The sequence below is a fragment of the Linepithema humile genome, chromosome 6 (genome assembly GCF_040581485.1).
Source record: "Linepithema humile isolate Giens D197 chromosome 6, Lhum_UNIL_v1.0, whole genome shotgun sequence".
NCBI classification, from domain to species: Eukaryota; Metazoa; Arthropoda; class Insecta; order Hymenoptera; family Formicidae; genus Linepithema; species Linepithema humile.
In genome coordinates this window covers 28,367,102-28,387,682 of record NC_090133.1, presented here as the reverse complement: position 1 = coordinate 28,387,682, position 20,581 = coordinate 28,367,102, and the positions used below count along the sequence as shown (strand labels likewise).

Sequence of the window (20,581 nt, the reverse complement as noted above, 5' to 3'; positions counted from 1 at the left end):
GCACGTATGCAATATTAAATTTCGCGCAGTCATCGACGATATCGTTGACGATTTGTTGACGATTTCTTTTATCATTAGACATGTGAGTTATGTCAAGTTTTCATTTTTTTTTTCAATTTATCATGATTATCAGAAGATCCACGTGCGTGTTACTGAGCTTGTGTCTGCTAGCTGACCGGCGATATTCGATCGATTTCCACGCTTTAATTAAATCTGCGTTACGCAAGGCAATCTATGTCCGTCGGCGTCGCGATCTTCATGCAATGGAAATTTCTTGTTTTCGTTCCAGATACGTTAGTCGAAAATATCGACAATTGTCGTTGACATTTCCAATTGAACTTTCGTGTTCGACAAGTCAGATGGAATTTTTTTCCATTAAAATACGCGCAAAAATGAAAAATTAGATAATCACGAAGAAATATTATTTTCGCTTGAAAAATGCTATTTTGCGGAGAAAATGCGTTAAAATTATAGTTACAATAAAGAATAAATAAATAAGGATTAGAAGTATGAAGGATGAGAAAGAGCAGGAAGATAAAATCGATCCGACTTTCAGCCAGCTTGGTTGTCATCTCCGCGCCGATTGGCGCCATGTTGGGAGGCTTCCTGATGGAGTCAGTCGGTCGAATAAGGACCCTGCAAATCGGCGTGATTCCCAATGTGATCGGCTGGATTATGATCGCCACGGCGCAGAACATACCAATGTTGCTGGTCGGTCGTTTGCTCTGCGGAATGGCAACCGCCATGGAGATCTCGCCGGCAATCGTGTACATCACCGAAGTCGCCAGGCCGGAGTTGCGCGGCTCCCTGATCTCGGTCGGACCGACGTTGGCGTCGTTAGGAATGGTACTGTCTTACGTGAAAGGCTCTTACCTGCACTGGCGACTGGTTGCTTGGCTCAGCATCATCTACGCGATTGTGCCTGTCATCCTGGTGCAGTTCTTGGTGCCGGAATCGCCCGTCTGGCTCGTCTCGAAAAACCGCATCGCAGATGCCCAGAAAGCCCTGGAACGGTAAATCAAATCTGTTTAATTAAATGAGATTTTACAAATTTAATAAATAAATAATAAGTGAGATGTTAAATGAACAGATACAATAATAAAACTAGTAGTTACTGATAAGATTCTTATACCAGAAAGCAATTTATGACAACTGATTCATAATAATGACATTTTAATCTTGTAATAAATTATTAGAATTCACGCGCGAAACTTGGAAATATTGCTGTCCGGAAAAAAAATTTTTTGCCGACTAAACTTTTGAGATGTTCTGAAGCTTTGTCACCGCGTCGCGCGGACGATTAATACTTTAATGTTGCTCGTAGGATTCACAAAAACGAGCCATGCCAAGACAAAGGATCGGCGGCGGAAGTGCACTTCAACACCATCATGGACGACAACGCACATAAACTAACCAATCAAAGGAAGAGCAAGCACGGGAATGTCTTTACCAAAATACGCGCGTTTCTGAGGCCGACCGGATGGAAACCGATGGTGATACTCTTCCTGCTCTTTTCGTTCCAGCAGTTCTCCGGAATTTACATCACGCTGTTCTACGCAGTGACTTGGTTCCAAGTAAGAATGAGAGATCGTTTTGCACCCCTAAATAAATTTGCAAACACTTCTTGTTTCTCGAATTGCATACTTAGCCGGCAATGATAATATAATACACATTGTTAATATAATTACTTGTTAAATATCGATTTCTATCTAGATATAAATTGAGAAATAGTAGCGTGATCGACAGTAACGAGATTGATAAGCAATTAATCTGTCTCGCGGCGAATACTGTAATAATGCCGTATCGATCCGCGTGATCTTGATCTTGTCGCAATTGACTCGCAGGAAACGGGCGCGGGCGTGGACGCATACGTGGCATCGATTTTGGTGGGTATCATGCGTTTCATCTGCTCCATGATGAACACTTGGCTGCTGAGACGATTCTGTAGACGACCGTTGTGCATGATATCGGCCGTGGGGATGGCCGTATGCATGGGCATCTCAGGTTACGCCTCGTTGAGAATAAAACAGGGCGATCACAGCGGCTCCTGGGTGAGTCTGACGACTTACACTCGTCAAGAGTTCGATTAGTATCGCGGACGTGCGAAAACGTGATTTCTGTGTTCGTCAACAGGTACCGCTGGTGTGTCTGTTACTTTACGTGTTCACCTCGATGATCGGGATGCTGACCATTCCCTGGACCATGACGGCGGAATTGTTTCCCACCGAAATCCGCGGATTCGCCCACGCCATCAGTTACTCCATAGCGAACCTTCTCATGTTCGCCGCGCTGCAAAGCTACAGAGACCTGCAAACTTTCCTCGGAGGTACATCATGTCTCTCTCGATGTTTTATATTGTTTTTATATCGCAATATCTTATCTGCAAGGACGTTCTCTTGTCAGATAATTCTCTGCATTTTTATTAGCGAATTCTTCTCTATTTTCTGCACGTTGCTTTTTACTCAATTTTATCCCATTCGCGCAAATTTTACTCACACGTTTTATATTTATTGCAAATATTCCTATTCTGCACGACTTTAATTCTTATTTCGAGAGTAAAATTTAGAAAATCCCATGTCCTGAGCAAGTTTAACTAAAGAAATCGCGTTCTTTTGTTAAGGATCGTACGCTGTGCAATGGTTCTTCGCCTGTGTTTCCTTGGCAACGACAGCTTTCGTGTGGCTAATGCTGCCCGAGACACACGAGAAGAAACTGTCGGAGATCGAGGCATACTTCGAGAATAATTTCTTCGCCGTAGGAGCAAAAGTGACAACCAACAAACGAAGAGCAAAGCCGGATAAGTGCAAGAATCAACAAGATCCGCTGATGATTGAGCCGCTTAATCCGCCGAAAATTGTGCAGATCGCTTAAAATCTCTTCTTCTTTTTATCGCGCGATCTGCGAATCTCTGATCTGAATCTACGAATCGGTGAATCTTTGATCAAAGTAAACATCACGCGCGGATAGATGCGACAAACGGATTAATTAATTATCGTAACGCAGTTCATAATCGCGATTTTTTACTCAATTCCACTAATTCGTCCAAAAATCGTGAACGAATCTGTGCATAATATAATGCTATGAATTCTTAGTCGTAAAATGCAAAGATTTAGTAATGCGATGCTCCTTTATTATTTTATTTATATATTTAAGCCAGATTCACAGATTCGGAAGATTCAGAATCGGAATCAAAGATTCTCCGCGATTATTCGGAACTATTTAGACGGAGCAAGATATTTAAAAAAAAAAAAAATTTTGGTATATTCTTAAAGACTGTAAAAAATTTTAATTTTATTCACTAATGCTAATATTTGAGTGACAAATGAATATGACGTCTAGTAATTAGAAAGTAATTAAATAATTAAAATTAGTACATGATAATTTAGATGAATTTATATTGATTATAATTAATTACGTGTCCTTACACAATTATTTTTAATAAATTGTAGTTAATTAAAAAATAATTCCATGTACTTAGTTTTATATTATTTGTTTGATGCTTGTTCCGTCTAAGTCGTCGAAAGAAAAATGAATTGGAAACATGTTTTTCGCGGCGAATGGCACTCATCGGTTCGGACAAGGCGAAACAATCGAACTATATTTTTATACATTGACATGCTATATAAAAATAATAAAATATAGTAATAAAAAATCATAATTTTTCTCAACTCGCACCGCCGATTCGATGCTGTTCGTCGCGCTTTTGCTTGATGCATTGTTCTCTCTCTCTCTAATCGGTTTCATCGATGTTATTATTAAATTGAATCAATCTTTGTTCAAATGATTATTCAGACACAAAGAAAAATCATTTAAAGTAAGTTCGATGAAAGCGGCCATCAAGATACGTATTTTTATTATGTGATATCATTTTTCTTCGTTTTCTTGTCTTTTTTTTCGCGAATGGACGAACTTTAAATATACAATTTGTCTTGAGTGAAAAATGTAATTCATGTACGAACTCCTTCGGAGTGTATTTGTTTAGGAAATGAAAAATCTTGCATTCGCGAATTGAGATTTTAGATGCTAGTGAAATCTTAGTGAGAATGAATTTAGAGTGGCAAGATAATAATGCGTGTAGTGAGAAATATTTTTGCGTGTATTTGTTTGTGAAAAGAGCAATTCGAAGAGATTTCATGGATTTTATCTTTTCGCGAATTGAGATTTTTATATGATGAATGAAGTTCTGCTGCGAGAGAATTTAAAGTGATAATATATGTTGCGAAGATTCGTGATCTACCATAAACGAGAGATGTCCTCGGTTTTTTTTTTACATGTCGCTTTTCATTGTGTACACGCAATCAAGACAATATTTATGCCGATATATTTCGAATTGTTATACGGACTTCTATCATAGTATATACGATGCGATAATAAAATGATTGAATATAATGTTTGAATGAATAAAGTAAGTTTGTAATAAAAAACATTTGTCTCTAATTCACTTGCAACTCAACATATAATACAATGGCGAATATAATGGCTAAAAAATTATTAGATATTGCGCAATAATTATTAAAATGATAAGTTACTCGCTCAACAGATATCGCAGTTATAATTTTTTCGAATCGATTTTCGATAGAAATGCAGGATTAATTAAAGAAACTACGTACAATTGAGACTAAATTTTATTTTTTATTTTGTCTCGAAGAATTTTCGCAATATTCCTGATAGATTTCGAGTATATTAACGAACGAACAATGACAGAAATCGCTATTGCAATTGCCAAGTTTTAATATATAACAATTATTGTTTGTACAAAAAAAAAAAAAAAAAAAAAAAATAAATGAATAAAATACAACTCACATTCGCAAACAAAAATGGGGAGTAGTAATGGCCGACGCGTTTTGTAGCAATGTTTTATTATGTCAAGTTGGCAATTACAATAACAAAGTAATATCGTCGCAATAATTGCTTGCGATTTATCGGCGTGAAAAAATCTCGGTAGAGCTCTCTGTTTTTTATTCTATTATTAATTTTCTTGTCTGCCTCGTTTCCTTGTCAAGCTCGTTACGCGCATTTTGCTCGGAATTAAAGGGAAGAAAAGATGCGGTGAAAGCGGGACACCGTGTATATTCTCTTCTTTTTGTTTTTGAAAGGGAAGCGACCGGAAGATGCAACAAATATGCGTTCGCTAATATAGAATATCCCAAAACCACTGAACGTTTCTTCAATCGATGGTCTTGGAATGCCCAATATGATACAAACAGGATGATAAAAAATGCGCGATCTGAAAAGATCCGCCGTGCGATAACTAATTATAATCGTGATCAAAACAGCAATCGGAATCAACTATGCTACACGTCTTAATTGACTAGTCGTATTTTATGTATCATTAAAGAAAAATCGCTGCACCTTTTGAACAATTTAAGTAATTGCATTGCAAAAAGCTATCGTTGGAAAAGTGAATTAACCTCAATTTGGTCCTGCGTTTTGTGACGCGTAATTGTGTCGCAATTATCGAAAAATTATCCGCGCTCAGGCGAATTAACGTTGTCAATGAGACAAATAACAATAATACTCACGTCTGCATTGCCGTGACTCGAAGAAAAGCCTTTCTGCCGAAATTAAAACACTCGCGAACAAGAACACACGAAATTTTATCTGCGCACAACATCGAAATTTCTACAAGATTTAAAATCATGCAGTGGCGCCAACGTCATGAAATTTCAGGAGCGGATTAAAAAAGAAAAGAGGATTTTTAGAGCCCCTAAAAGACAAAACCCAATCATTCAAAGTTAAAAAGACGTAATTTCATTAAAAAAAGTTACTTGACAGGGAAATAAAATATTTTTTGCATAATAAAAATTAAAACATAATCGATAGCGCATACCGGTAAATATTGTTTAAAAATTTTATTGAACCTTATTCAAAGACTTTTATTCGTTCATAAATATTTACAGCAAAAAAATCTGTTTACGCCTTTTTAACATTGAGCGAATCAATCATATAATTTATAATAATTGTAATCGAAGTATAATTATTGTGACGATAAAAAACGCAGTAATTAACGCAATATATTCTTTTGCATCAAGACAACAGAATGGAAATTTAATTCGCCGACATTATATCAAGCTTTCCTCGCTAAGTTGTTAAAAAATATTTCGAACCTCCGTAAATTGTAATTTCCAAATTTTAGAAGTGAATCAATCGCATGGCTGATCGTACGAGTCACGCTGTCAGTCAATTGTTATATATACTAAGTGGACTTTATCAATAATAATCAAATCCTCGCATTGGGATAATAAATATATCTAGGATATCTCGCAATATGCACAAAGCAGGCGAATAAAAACTGCAACTTGTATGCCGAACGCAAAACGTAGCGGTGCAGCAGCTCGATGAAACGCTTAAAATTTATTATGCGCGTGAAGGGTAACACGTATTAACAATCATTAAAATGATAACGCACAAAGTCTACACCCTAGCAGCTTTCTCCGTCGATCGAACGATCTGGTTTCCATTTCTTGGGGAAAAAAAGAAGAAGAGGATCGCCAAGAATCGTTCGTAACGCTTGTTACACAAGTTAAATCCTTACGTATATCACACATGCATTGACACAGTTACAACGCAAGTCGAGTATCGGTATTAATGATAATAATAATGCTCGTAAAACTTAACAGAACAAGCGATAAACACGATCACCACGCAGTCTGGCTGTGTCAGAGAGAGTGTCTCTCGTGCCCTCAGCACGACCAACGCTGCAGGCAGTGACAATGAGCTACCTAATCCGTATATTAATTATTACATTAGAGTCTACGTATCATATCGTATATGTATATATATACACAATCGGTACACAACGTCAGACCATGCCCTAAGTCGGCGTGAAATCAAACGGGTCGACCAACAACCAAAAAAAGTGCTGAATATTAAAGCGTTCAAGAAAAACAGGTAGGAAAGTTCCAATTTCAGATAAAATATCGCATCTTACAAACATGTAAATTTGTCTGATTCCTGCATCGAACCCTTTAATTTGCGCGCGACTTTTGCCTTTGCAGGCGGCCTGCTTCTTAGCGTATCTGGACTTTCAGTTTAAAACCGCAACATAGCTTCGTGAAAAGAACGCCGCGCGGCGAATAATATCGATTGTTAAATGCGCAACGAAGATATCTCTCCCTTAAGAAGCTACCAAATTACATTTCCCTTGACAATCATAGTTCTCGAATTAAGTGTCGCGAAAGCGCAGCGTAACACGCGTGTGGAACATATTCGCGAAATGTACTTTTATCAAGATTCTCTAGTCGGAGCGCAGAATGGGAAAAATATCGTGTCCGTTTATTAGAATCTGCTATACTACGAGAATATAATCGGTAAGACGTTTGTCGCAAAGTGTTCATTTTATACGACGTCGGCAACAGTTAAATACTTCGCACTCTTCCCTTCTTTTCCTTTAAATTCTGACTGTACTATCTGTGAAATTGTTTCTAAGTGGCGATGAAAGACAATCTTCACAATCAAATTCCGTCGCGTCGACGCCAAAGGCACCAAGTAAAAGAAATACGCAGTATTTTTCCTTTTTTTCCCCTCCTCTAAATGTTCACGTCGAATTGTCCATCTTATTCGGTATTTTTGTTTCCTTTTTTGGCACTATTTGGCCGTATTGTGTTCGAGACATAAATTACCGCGTCATCACGCTGAAGTAAATTATCAAGGTACTATCAGACATTCGCGTTGCAAGGCGTGTTGTGACATTTTTTTTGTTAATTCTTATGCACATCCGGTGTATTTATAATACTTACGTCGGGCAACGAACGTTTTCCAAAGTGGTTTTTTTTTTCAATATCTCGTAATACTTCAATGATTCACCTTGACGAATTTATAATAAAATTATTTTATTATCCTTAATGTAATTCGACTAAATATATAGTAAGAAAAGGACAAAGGATGATCTACATATAATATATATAATATATAATTTTTTTCTTATACAGTAAACAGAAACGACAATGGCACAAAGTGTTACTAAACTCGTTAGCGTTTGATTTAGCGTTCATTCGATTATTGGCAACGTGATGAATAGTTTAAGTGTTAACGTTAGTCTCGAGCAGATCGATTTGCTAATTCACTGCTACTTATGCTTTTCTTTCCTTAAACGCGCGCTAAAATCTCTCAAACACACAAGTTCGCTCATTCTCTCACATTAAAATCGCTCTTTCTCTCTCTCTCTCATATATTCTCCCTTGCATGTATGTATTATTTGTGTGTCTATGTAGGGTTTCTCAAAAAGAATATCTCGACTATTCCATTTGTGTCTTTTATATCATTGTGCGTCCTTGGGAATCTGACTAGCACATGGATTTCAAACGAATAAATTATACACTTTTTATTCCACTTTTCTCTATCACGTGTTGCTGTGAGGTGCACCACGACGTATCGCTGGACACGCGATTACGCTCGACACTCGTAAAATCGGTAACAAAGCAAACAATATATGTAATACAATATCCGCTAATAGTTCGTGTGATTAGTATTCGCTGCGAGATGTTACACTTGTACACAGTGATGTTGTATCGTGTCAATTATTCTTTTGCGAAAGACAAATTAAAAAAATAAAATAAAATAAAAATTCAACTATGCACATACCCAATAAACATTCGATATCCTATGTATATATATAAAATATCCATAATGTGAAAAAATGTACTGTATATACTATGTACATGCATAGAATGTATATGTGCCGGTTATTATGAAAGTGGCCTAAGTCATATATTTCTCGTTTCGAGATATTCAAACTTTTGCGTTCGACCATATTAAAAATATTTTTCCATCATAGTGCAAAATTTATCAAAAATTATAATGTTCTCCTGATGTTAAATTTATCTAAGATCATTAAATTTTGTGAATAACTTGCACGAAACTATGTGTTTTTAACCGTTGAATGACTTATGCCACTTTCAAAATTAATAGTAGTCCTATAGGATAATTATAATTGATATATAATTATAATTGATAATTTACGATAACAAAAAATTAATAAATTTAATTGAAAAAATAATTTAAAAAGAAACAAATTATTTACTTTTAAAATTGTATTAACTATTTTAATTGTATTAATTATTTTTTAAATTATTATTTAAATTATTGTTTAAATTATTATTTTATCCGTTTCCATTTCTTGCAAACATTATTTCGTGGTACTAAGTTTATGAAACACAACGATCAAAATAATCTCAATTAGTAATTTAATGTTTCGCAAAATTATTTTTTTATATTTAATTATATCAAGCAATATTTACATTATTGATATTACATTTATAAATAAATATGAAATATTTTTGTAAAGTTAAATTTACCTGAGCCATTGTCTGACGACATAATAGAAAAATATGTTGAAAATTATGATAATGTTACTTTTTCTATCGCAATGTTAGAAAAAAATGACTTATGCCACTATCAAAATAAGCATGCAATTACACCTGATAATAATAAAAATGACAACTTCATTTTATTGCTTATTTCATGGTAACTTTGCAAAAATTCTTCCATAATAATGAAATATAGTTGATATAATATAATACTAAATAAAAATCTAATTTTTTTTGGGTTTTGTGACTTAGGCCACTTTCATAATAACCGGCACATATAAATTTACGTATATTTAGGGATATTCGTAGGACATCGTATGGATATACATGACTTGTATATTCAAACGGGATCACAGCGTAAATATACATAGAATATACTTCATGTACATGCCACGAATGTGTTTGCACATTCTTGCAATATACCTATGTATGGACTATAAACATCCTATGTACATACATATGGTAATTATTTTACATACATAGAATATGCGCAGTATATATTTTTCACATTCTCTGTATATACATAGAATATACAATATCCACATATGTATATACATAGGACGTACATAGAATAATGTTTATTGGGTATAAGATTCTGTTAGCCTTTTGAAAACGTCAAACAATTAAGTTATGCGATTAATTACACAAATACGAAATTGCGCTTCTCAAAAGAATTTACAATGAATGATCACAGTTGATCAATTAATATTTTTTTCATTTGGTTGCTGTTTGCGAGCAGTTCGCGAAAAATCCACGAACCAAACATATTGGTGTGGACGTATTTGTGGCGATTAGTGAATTAGCAATAATATTCAAATTAAAATATTCAAATTCAGTAACTGACACTCGACAAAAATTTTTGAAACCGATTGGATCCTCCATTTTTAAATCAGCCAGAAATTTTGAACCACTATTTCTGTTTTGAAATCATTTTCTCTGCCAATAGCATCGTTTGTATCTCTTTTTGCCAATATATGCATTACAACAAAACTTGCAGATAGTAATAACTGATCATGAGCACTTATATTTTTTGTAACTTTCTACAATAATTATATTAATATTCGTTTAAAAATTTTCGCCGTGCGTCAAGCGATGGAACCACGGCGAACATTCGACGAACTGGTTCTCCAAAAACGTGAACATTCTTTCTATAGTATATTCTTTCTTCAAGATTTCACTTCTAGTTGGTAACATACTCTAAGTTCGAGCCTGAAGTAAAGACAAAAATCTCCATAATTACTTTGATCTTATTTCAATTTTATTTTAATATAGTTTTCTTGTATTCGCAATTTGATTATTTAGAGTTTTATCGTATCTATTTAACTTTACATTTGTATCACTCGTATATTAACTGTATATAGATATCGTTAATAAATTACACTGTTCGACATTTTTGAACTTTTTTTCAGGCACTTAAACAATGAAAACGGATTTCGATAGGTTTTTTCCCGTAGAATTCGGATCCGAAAAGAAAATTAACGAATTGGCTCTAGTTTTTGCAAAAAACGGTGTCAAATGTGCAAAAAAAACGTGTTTTTTGCCATTTTTGAGTACCTGTAGAAAAATAACGCGAGCTAATAGAACCTTCTAAGTGGGATGAAATTAAAGCTTGAACCTTGGCCTTTTAAACTAAAAAAGAAAAAATCAGGTGTCATGACAGCACATTCAATTTTTTCAGGTGCTCGTGAACTTATCGCAAACTTTTTCTACGAACTGTTCGCAAACCGTTTCCCGGTGAAGACACACCTTTAGAACTTCAATCTTCTTTGGCTTGAGATCTTCTTGCTATTCCATCGGTTTAATAAATTTATATTTATTAGCGTTAATAACATCCAAGTATTTATCAAGCGAAGAATACACTCAGACACGAGGGATCGACTAAAAAGAAAACGAGACTCAGAGAGAGTCATGTTATAATTTGCATAGCTTGCGTATTCTTGTGTATAAAAATATATAATATAGTTATATTATATATTATATAGTTTGTATAATTCAGTTAGGAGTCTTGTTATAAAATAATATAAATTCAAATGTAACACAGACAGATCATAACTAAATTATAACATTTTCTTTTGTGCCATTTACAATATAATATGCAATCTCTGATTTTTTAATCTAATATACAGGGTGTCTGGAAACTCGCCCGCACTATTTCTTGAAATGATTCGGGACCCAAAAAGAAGGAAAAAAAAGCTATATAAACATAGATCCCGAAATGAATAGTTCCAAGTTGTAGCCATTTTTATGTTAAAAAAATCGTAATTTATTTTTCATAATCATAATAATCATAATTTTTTTAATAGTTTTTTAACAGAAATAACTTCATTTCGGATTATTTTGGCGCAAAAAAAATGTGAACTCAGAATACAAACTAAAAATAAAACTGAAAATAAACTTGCTCTCTACAGCTACTTGCTGCTTCGAGCCATTCTAATTCATATTCGATTAACCAAATTTTAAATTTAAAACTCCGTCCGCGGTTTCCTGATTCTTCACGATTCTTTTTTCTTTTGTTAGGGCGAGTTTCTGGACACCCTGTATAAATATGTAGAATCATTTAAATTATATTAAACTAAAAAATGATTTTTAAAGACTCTTCATTAAATAAAATTAAACAACCAATATATAAAGCTATCAAAGAGCTGATAAAGCTCGGCCGTGAGTTTGATTTTTTGGAAGTAACTCGAAGTGGATGACACCTTCCCAATCCTACCAGACTGACAGTATTGTCTTCGGTAAACAGCTATTCATGCTTTACAAATGTCTACCCGCCTTATCAGGGCCAGATTTCGATCGTAGAAGGCCTCTAAGCACTGGCTTTAAAGAGGGCCTTTTTAATTTTTTCCGTCAATTTAATACTCGTATGAAATTAGTTGTATGGAACCTTTGAGGCCTTTGCTGGCACGGGGCCCTAAGCAATTGCTTATGCCAAAATCCGACCCTGCGCCTTATGATGTTTGCGGCATTCGGTTGCGCTCTTGTGTTTTAATGTATAATTTTGCGGTTGCGCTAAAAGATTATGTTAATTGCGTACCTATCACACTGAGAATGGCCTAATCTAAGACCGAAACGTTTTTTGAGCTTACATCAATGGCCTAGTTTACATCGTCAAAACGTTGGTATGCGTATTAAGTTTGGTGCGCATTGTTACGTGCGAGAAGCCACGAAATAAATAATTTTGAATAAATCGTTTGTGGATAGTCTTTATTAGGTGTTGAGCTGATTCGAGCTGTGATCGAGAACTGAACTGAATGAGATAGATCTTCGTTTCAAGTGCACATTATGCACAGAAACAGAGATTAGACTAAATCTACATTTATTGCATTATAATGGTCGTTTGTTTTAGAGTCCGGAAGGAATAAAGATAAAAATGGTTTGAAGGTCCGAAAGAAAAAGATACTAATTTAACGAATAAGAGAGTCGCGGCACGTAACAGCACCAATGCTTTAGTACGGATGCGTTTACATCGAACGTATTAAAAGGAAAAAAATAATACGAATTTAATTCATGTCGATTGCCTTCTAGTGGTGGTATTTAAAATTGCAATTTGCTTGAGTTTATTGTTTCTTGTTTTGTAAGTGGAGTGTATTATTTATTTGAACAAAGACGAGAAAATATGAATAATAATAGTATGCAAAAGTGTATGGCCAGGTTTTATGTTTCAAAATTTACAATATAGTCGAAAAAGGCGCATGATTACGATAAGTAATCTTCTCCCCAATTTACTCTTTTTTTACAAGACATTTTAATATTGTTTGAGAAAGACCAAAAGTTAATGATAATATCGGTTTTAATTGAAGTTATGCTCAATATCAGATTCCCTTTAAAATACGTTTCGTGCATTTACATCGTCATTTGTATCATTTGATACGCGTATCAGCTCTGCCAGCATCGGTACGTGACAATTACGTCACTATAACGTGTTAACTCCTCGCACGTTACGTTACAAGAACGTCTCATTTGGTGTTCGAAACGTAATTGTTACGTCATTATTACGTAACAATCACGTATAGAAAATCAGACAAATAATTAAATTTTATTTGTATGTTTACGTCGCGGTAACGTGCGAAAGACGTATCATATTTTTGTGACTTTGTAACCAAGATGGAACGTCTTTTTCACGTATAGTGCTGGCAGGGAGTTTAGTACGATACTCCTACTTGATACGCTCGTACCAAGTTGATCCGGCAGCGTTTACATCGTACGAACTAAATATTTAGTACGAATTTGGTACGAATATAGTCTCGCCATAAATTCTGTCAGTAATATTACAGCGCTCGATAACGCGTGAATTTTGGTCGTCACAATGTGGCCACACTGCAGGTGAGTTGTGTGAACGATGTAATAAATAATTGCTAGAGCCAACTTCGTTCAGTATGTTAACTTTTTGTACAATAACAACATGGAGTGGAGCGTGTACGAGAATCGCATCGCTGTTCTCGCGCTGCACCGTGTGGGGAAGAGTGCTCGCGATATTTTTAACACTCTCCAACCGTTGAATATTTCCGAACGATTTATTTTTCGCACTATTAGAAGGTTCAAGGAAACGGGCGGTGCAGTTAATCGGCCGCGGACAGGCCGTCCTCGTGTTGTACAAACAACAAATGCAATCAATGCTGTGCGTGCACGGATCCAGCGTAATTCCTTACGAAAACTTTTGCGAAACTGGAGTCAAAACATCCGCTAAAGTGTTATCAAGATACAGTACTCGAGACTGTTGTTAAGCCTCTTAGTGACACTTTGTTCGATGGTCAGCCTTGGACCTTCCAGCAGGACTCAGCCCCCGCGCACAAGGCGAAAACGACGCAGGCATGGTTGGAATTAATTATTTCAGGTTTAGTTCGTATTTCTTCTATTTTCACCCTAGTGTACAGAACATGTTTAATCTCGAAGATTTTTTGATATCCTCATTTCTATTAAAAGTTAACATGTGCAGGGGAGCTTTAAATATAATTTTTTCGCCTGCATTACCGAGATCATCTTTCTTAATTTGGATATTTGAAACATCTATGATGTTGAAGCCCATTTCCATGAGTGCAGCTTTTATTTCCAAAATATCAACCGATCCGTCCAGACACTTTACCACTCCAGCGCATTACCACTTTATTCGGTCTATCCCTTTTATTTCCATAGTTAAACCATTCTATACTTTTTTTAAAGATGTTTTGCATAGCTCTAAAGTCATCTTCATTATAAATATTAATCTTATATTTGCCCTCAGCTCCTTTAGTAATTACTGGAGCAGGTTCCTTTCTCAGCATGTTAATTATTTCCCTGATTATACTATGGCAATCTTTCGAGCTTTATCAAAGCTTCCGATTGGCGTCCAGGAGTCCGGATCTTAACCCGCTGGATTATAAGCTGTGATGCGTTTTGGAGGAGATGGCTTGCAAGAAGCCTCACCGCAATTTAGAGTCGCTCAAGCGTTCTATTGTGTCAGCAGCTGAGAAGATTCCTCTGAAGATCGTGCGTAAATCAATCGATGAGTGGCCCCAACGTTTACGCAAATGTGTGTGGAACAAAGGCGGACATTTCGAATAAAAAATATATGGTTTTGTAGCTTTTTTCCTCTACTTTCAGAATATATGTATAACTTTGGTCTATCTGTTGTTGTTTCTTTGTTCTATCCGTTTAAACTACTGACAGAATTTATGGCGAGACTAGGTAGTACCTGATACGCGTATCAAGTGCACGATGTAAACTAGGCCAATGTAAATTATACATGTGTTTACAGCGTTGTGTATTTCCTTAATCCGCGTACTATTTTAATACGATACCCAGTTCCGATCCGTACTAAACTAAGGCTACGTTCGGAAACCTCACACTCTGTGTAGTGTGGTGATTTTCAGTGGAGAAGTAGTGGGGATATCGTGTGCCTTCGGGTGTAGTATTTCCGAACAGTTAGTTGTGCGTTGATGGATATTTTGATTTCGATCGTGTCATCCGGACAATCTATAGTGACACTAAAATCTAATTGTCTTCGCGTTTCGATATCCTTGTCCCACGATCAATCTTTTTAATTTCAATCTAGGAATCTCAGGAATTTTTTGGCGCACGCACTTCTAAGTATTATATGATTACAAAATATGTACTCATATCAGTCGCTACATTATACGACAAATGCAAATTTATAAATGTATGTAGGTTCATATATCGCGATTTGTATATAATTTTCAAAGCTAAGCAGTTTTATTTTTCCTAGCGAATATCTTTGCCATTCTAAGGCTACGTTCGAAAACGTTACTCTTGAATCACACTGACTCCCCTTGCTTTTACGGCGAGTGGTTTCGTGGCACACTGGTGGTACTCGTTCAACGTTTTCGAACGATTCATCCGAATGCACATTAAGTACCACTAACGTGTTTCTATGTACGTTGCTCTTATTTAACATTGCATAATGTACAAAAAGCATTTTTGTCAGAAGTGATTTTTCAAGTTCAGTGATCACAAAAACTGCGCGTGTCAACATTAATTATATTAAGGTAATAACGATAAATAGTTGTAATGCAAGTCACAGTAAATAATAATAATGCAATAATATAATATTTATTCTGAAGTAGGTAATATTTAAAAATGTAATGAATGTAGCATCTTTACCGCAGGTTGCGTGCAAGTCCGAACGATTATTGTGTTGGTGTGCACACAGTGTGTTTCCGAACGCAGCCTTAGTCGGTACATTGTCGTTTACACTATCGTACCAAGCCAACTTGATACGAATATAGTTTTTGATACACGTATCAAATGGTCAGTGTAAACTAGGCTAATAAATCTTAAGCACAAAATCCTTGCTCGGCTCTTTGATAGCTTTATATATTGGTCATTTCAATTATATTAAACTCATTTAACAAACGATTCATTATACTGACAAAAAAAAATATATATATAGGGTGCGGCAAAATTAAGTCCCCGATATTGTTTTTTAATTAAAAGTTTTTAAATAAAAAATATTTTTAAAATTTTGTGAAAATTATTTACTGAGTCCGTTACAATTGTATCGGTCTAAGTTCGAAAGATGATATCGGGCAGAATGATGTAGAATGATTTTGATTTTGCAATCTTATTTTACGATTTAAAATATTCGACAAATACTTGGATGTGGCATCTAAAGCTGGGTATACGCTTAGCGAACGAACACCGAACGAACAGCGAACGCGAACGTTCGTTATTATCATTCATCAGATGTATACGCCGAAACAAATGCGAACAGAACATTCGATTCGCATTCGGATCCGTTCCCTCATGAGGCGGTACATCAAAGAAAATTCGTGCGCGATATGGACGCGCACGGGTGCTGTCGCTGCTGTTCACTACTGTTCGCTGTCGTTGTCGCTGTCATTCATTTTAGGTCCAATTTTGTTTAATAATAGTTCAAAATCTTCTGCAGACATTCTGCAGAAATTTTGAAATTGTCCCATATAGTTTACTTTTAAATCGCTTAGTAAGTTGCTTCCTCTATATTGTAAACGACTGTGATATAATTGTGTCATCCATCACCTTCTTTTCTTTTTTTTTTTAAGTCTTTCCAAATTATGTGCCATTATGATATAACATGCACTTGCTATAATTGCGTCGTCAGACATTGATTTGAAATGACAAGGATTATATTATTTGAATAACCTATACTGACAATAATTAGGTTACAAAATCTCTCATTACTAGAGCCCGGATTTTCCGCCGGCCGACGTACCATTTCGAGTCGACCGTAGCGAGTTCCTCACAGCTCGCTTCACTTCGACCCGCTCAGGGGAAGAATGTGGTAACTAGAGAATACAATCCCGGGATACGGGATCCCGGAATCCCGAACGTTTTCTGGCCCCGAAAATCCCGAGATTGTAAATTACTAATCTCGGGATTTTCGAGATTGTCAAAACATTTTTTATTAGATATTTTTAATAAATCAATAATTATATACATATAATAATATCCACTAATGTCATTTATCAATGAATAATATTCTCAAAATATTTTGTGCGTGACTGGTGACTACATTATTGTTGATTTACTTTTGTACCCGATGATTTTCTTGCAAGACGCAACTCGCAAACGTGTCTCAACTGTTCTTTCTGACATGTACGAACGTGTTTGTTTTACTTGCACTGGCAGGTCGGTCGGCTCACGATTTTCATTAGTTCACGCTACGCACTCCAATCCAATAGATCGCTTTGCCCGAAATATAATTATTTAAAATGTCGCGTGATGGTGTATTTATTAAACATAAAAAAGTTTTTAAGACTTGGACCTGACTTCTAAAAATTGCAACAAATATAATAAGTACATTTTTTGTTTCTAAGAAAGTCTGTGATCTTAATAAAGTTTATTTTCTGTTCCTAATATTCAAGACTAATTAAAACAAAATGCTTAGTTTTATTATCTACATATGATAACTGATTAATAAAAAAAGTTAATTTTTTTATAGGTACATTGTTGATTACGTTTTTTTTATTAGTTCATAAATTTATAACTGAATAATGAAGAAATCTCGTTTAATTTTAGTGGATATTATATTAACTTGTTGATTATTAGAGATATAATAAATCTAATTTTAAAAAAGTTCAATTTTTAACAAACATATAATTTTAATTCCTCTTTGTCTAGTCCCGGGATCGAAAAAGAGACTCTAAATTGTATTCCCTAGTGGTAACTAAAGAGCGTGACAAACTCCGGCAATAGAGTTTTTGTTTTTTTACTCCGGCTCTATCAGCTTGTTAATTTTCAAGAATATTATTTTAATAAGAAAAAGAGCTATATACTTATATTGTATTTTTTTCCAAAATCAAAATCAATTTTTATTTAAGTCTATTCGTTTCCGTTTTATTTATGAAAATAATATACAACAAAAAACTTCTTTAAATTCTGAAAAGTAAAGCTTCTTCGTCTTTCGCTCAAAATATTTTTATACCGGGAAAAGCTGCGTCTACGTCGCATGAAGTGATAGGCGCGTACTTGAAAAGTTTCAAGTCCACTTCATCCAACCGCGGATCAAGGTTTTTACAATCTTCCTTTCCTTCCAGTATACGCTGAATCGTGCAAATCGTGGAAAATCCTGAATTCTTGTATAAAACATTTTGTAATTTCTTTGATATTTTCAAATGTTTACTGTCTTTATTGGGAATTTCACACTGAGAAAAATATCCAGCGACTTTAATCGGAAAAAACCGTTTGAACACCTTATCCGATTGATTTTGATTGGATTTGGGGCTATCCGATGAAATAAAATTTCCAATGAAATATGAACGGATAATGAGCTGCGATTTACTTATCTGTTTAAATTGATATATAATATGATCGGACATTGCACTTGATCGGATAAAAATAAGGTATTTTTTCCGATCATGCTGAATGTCCGATCTAATGTACTATATCAGATTAAAATATTATCCGATAAAGTGTAATATTTGATGAAATACAATTTATCCGTTCAGAAGTCCGATGAAATACATGTGTACACATTTCGAAGTCGCACTGGTAACTCGATTGTGATTGGTCGTGCTAACAGTCGTACCGATGGGCCCAGCGTGCATGAGCCTGTACTCTATTGTCTCGTGTTCGTCATCGAAGCAGCGTGAAGGCAGTGTGACGCAATATTGTGTGCAATATTTTGTATATATAGTGTATTACGTGTCAATTATTAAGAAGTGAAAGAAATGAATTGTAATACAGTTAGAACTGTTCTTGAAGAACTCAAAGTAGAAGAAGAAGTGATACAAATTAATATTAATATTAATTGGTATATTTAAGGGGAAAATTCCGATCAGATGTCAGATCTATTGATCGGACATAATATAATCGGACTATTCGTTCAAAAAGTAACAAACGGATATGTTATATTCGTTGTTAGTTTTAACCAGCAGGGGATTCAATAAATACACCGGTATTGTTATTAGAATACTAACGTGACTATATTTCCAAAAGTCTAAGTCTATATCGAGAACTTATATATTCTCCTATCCACACGCACACATGCTTCCTGATCCAAGCCGATAAACGGAATGCTCCGATCGGCACACGCCCGCACGTTACTTGCTTGAGCGCCCCATATCGCAACCTGAACATGGCGCTCTTGTACTTGGCGCGTCTTATAAATCCGAATACATAACAGGATATTTTAGATCGAATATTTTCTAATCGGAATTTTCTGATCGGATATTTTTGATCGGTTATTTCAGCCTTCATCAGTTATTTTTTCCGATTGAAGGGATCGATAATATCCGTTTGTTACTTTTTGAATGGATTTTCCGATCGATTAACCGGATTTTTCTCTCAGTGCACGTATGCTTGATGTCACTGTCATTTGATTCAACGTCATTTGTTTTCGTCGGCGTTTCATCCATGCTGAACTGCTGTACCGAACGCCGCGAACGCGACATGGTGGGGAGAACTAGCTACGGTTGCTCGATCTGAGATCTTAAATCCGGGCTCTACTCATTACCATATAGCGAACACCTAATTTGGCCGAACACTGACATTCGTTGCGAATGAGAAAAAAAACGAATGACTTCAGAACACGAACGCGAATGTCCGAACATTCGCGTTCGCTGTTCGTTCGGCGTTCGTTCGTAGATGTATACCCAGCTTGAAATGAAATAAAATTTCCTTGCGATTCTCGAGAAACGCGTTCTTTTGTTTGTGCAATTATTACATAGTTCAATTGCTTTACGATTTCAAAAGACGAGAAAGATTCAATTTGCACGTCACGAGCTTTCCTTGTGAATTTTATTCATTCGTAATAATTGGTAGCATAATTCTGTCCTTATTCTTCTCCAAACAAATAGTAATTCAGGAAATGTAACATTGAAATTATTACCTTTGCAATTACTCGTTTCTGCACACAACATCACTGTCGTCTCAAGCGGCGAATCACTCACACGTACGCATGCCGTCGCAGAAGTAACGCACATCAGTCTCTGCCTCGTATCAAAATTTCCGAGTCATACTGTTAAAACCGTCGACCATCATGACGGATCGGACTTACTGAGGAAGCTGAGAAGCATTCGCTCATGCCGCGCGCCAAAGCGAGCGAATCTTTTAAGTATCGCGACCCTGAGAGTCGTGGTGTGAGATATTAGTTAGTTTTTATTGTTGCTACGCGGGCTCGCCGGCTGACTGTTCGCCTGTTGCTGCGCGCGCTGTATATAGATGTTCAGCAGCTTTAGCTTGCTGGAGTACAGGCAGCTTAAGTGCGGTTTTAGCACCTCCTCGCCGACCGCAACATGGATTGCTACCATGCAGAACACGGCACTTTTACGAACTGCGCTCTCGGCATCGTCGTAAGC

General features: G+C 35.7%; 2 protein-coding genes across 6 annotated transcripts in view; one reads left to right on the top strand and one right to left on the bottom strand.

Moving 5' to 3' along the window:
* Window positions 1-4,784, top strand: part of LOC105671222 (facilitated trehalose transporter Tret1-2 homolog) — a 16,147-nt gene extending 11,363 nt beyond the window's left edge. For both annotated transcript variants that reach the window (XM_012365190.2, XM_012365191.2), the window contains exons 5-9: window positions 557-1,013; window positions 1,325-1,574; window positions 1,845-2,051; window positions 2,134-2,326; window positions 2,621-4,784. In XM_012365190.2, the coding sequence (XP_012220613.1) occupies window positions 557-1,013; window positions 1,325-1,574; window positions 1,845-2,051; window positions 2,134-2,326; window positions 2,621-2,871 (1,358 nt within the window). In that variant the 3' untranslated portion in view covers window positions 2,872-4,784. The remainder of the gene's footprint in view (window positions 1-556; window positions 1,014-1,324; window positions 1,575-1,844; window positions 2,052-2,133; window positions 2,327-2,620) is intronic.
* The window catches only part of chb (chromosome bows), a 48,582-nt gene continuing 32,411 nt past the window's right edge, over window positions 4,411-20,581 (bottom strand). For all 4 annotated transcript variants that reach the window (XM_012365179.2, XM_012365180.2, XM_012365181.2 and 1 more), the window contains one exon: window positions 4,411-20,581. In XM_012365179.2, the coding sequence (XP_012220602.2) occupies window positions 20,375-20,581 (207 nt within the window). In that variant the 3' untranslated portion in view covers window positions 4,411-20,374.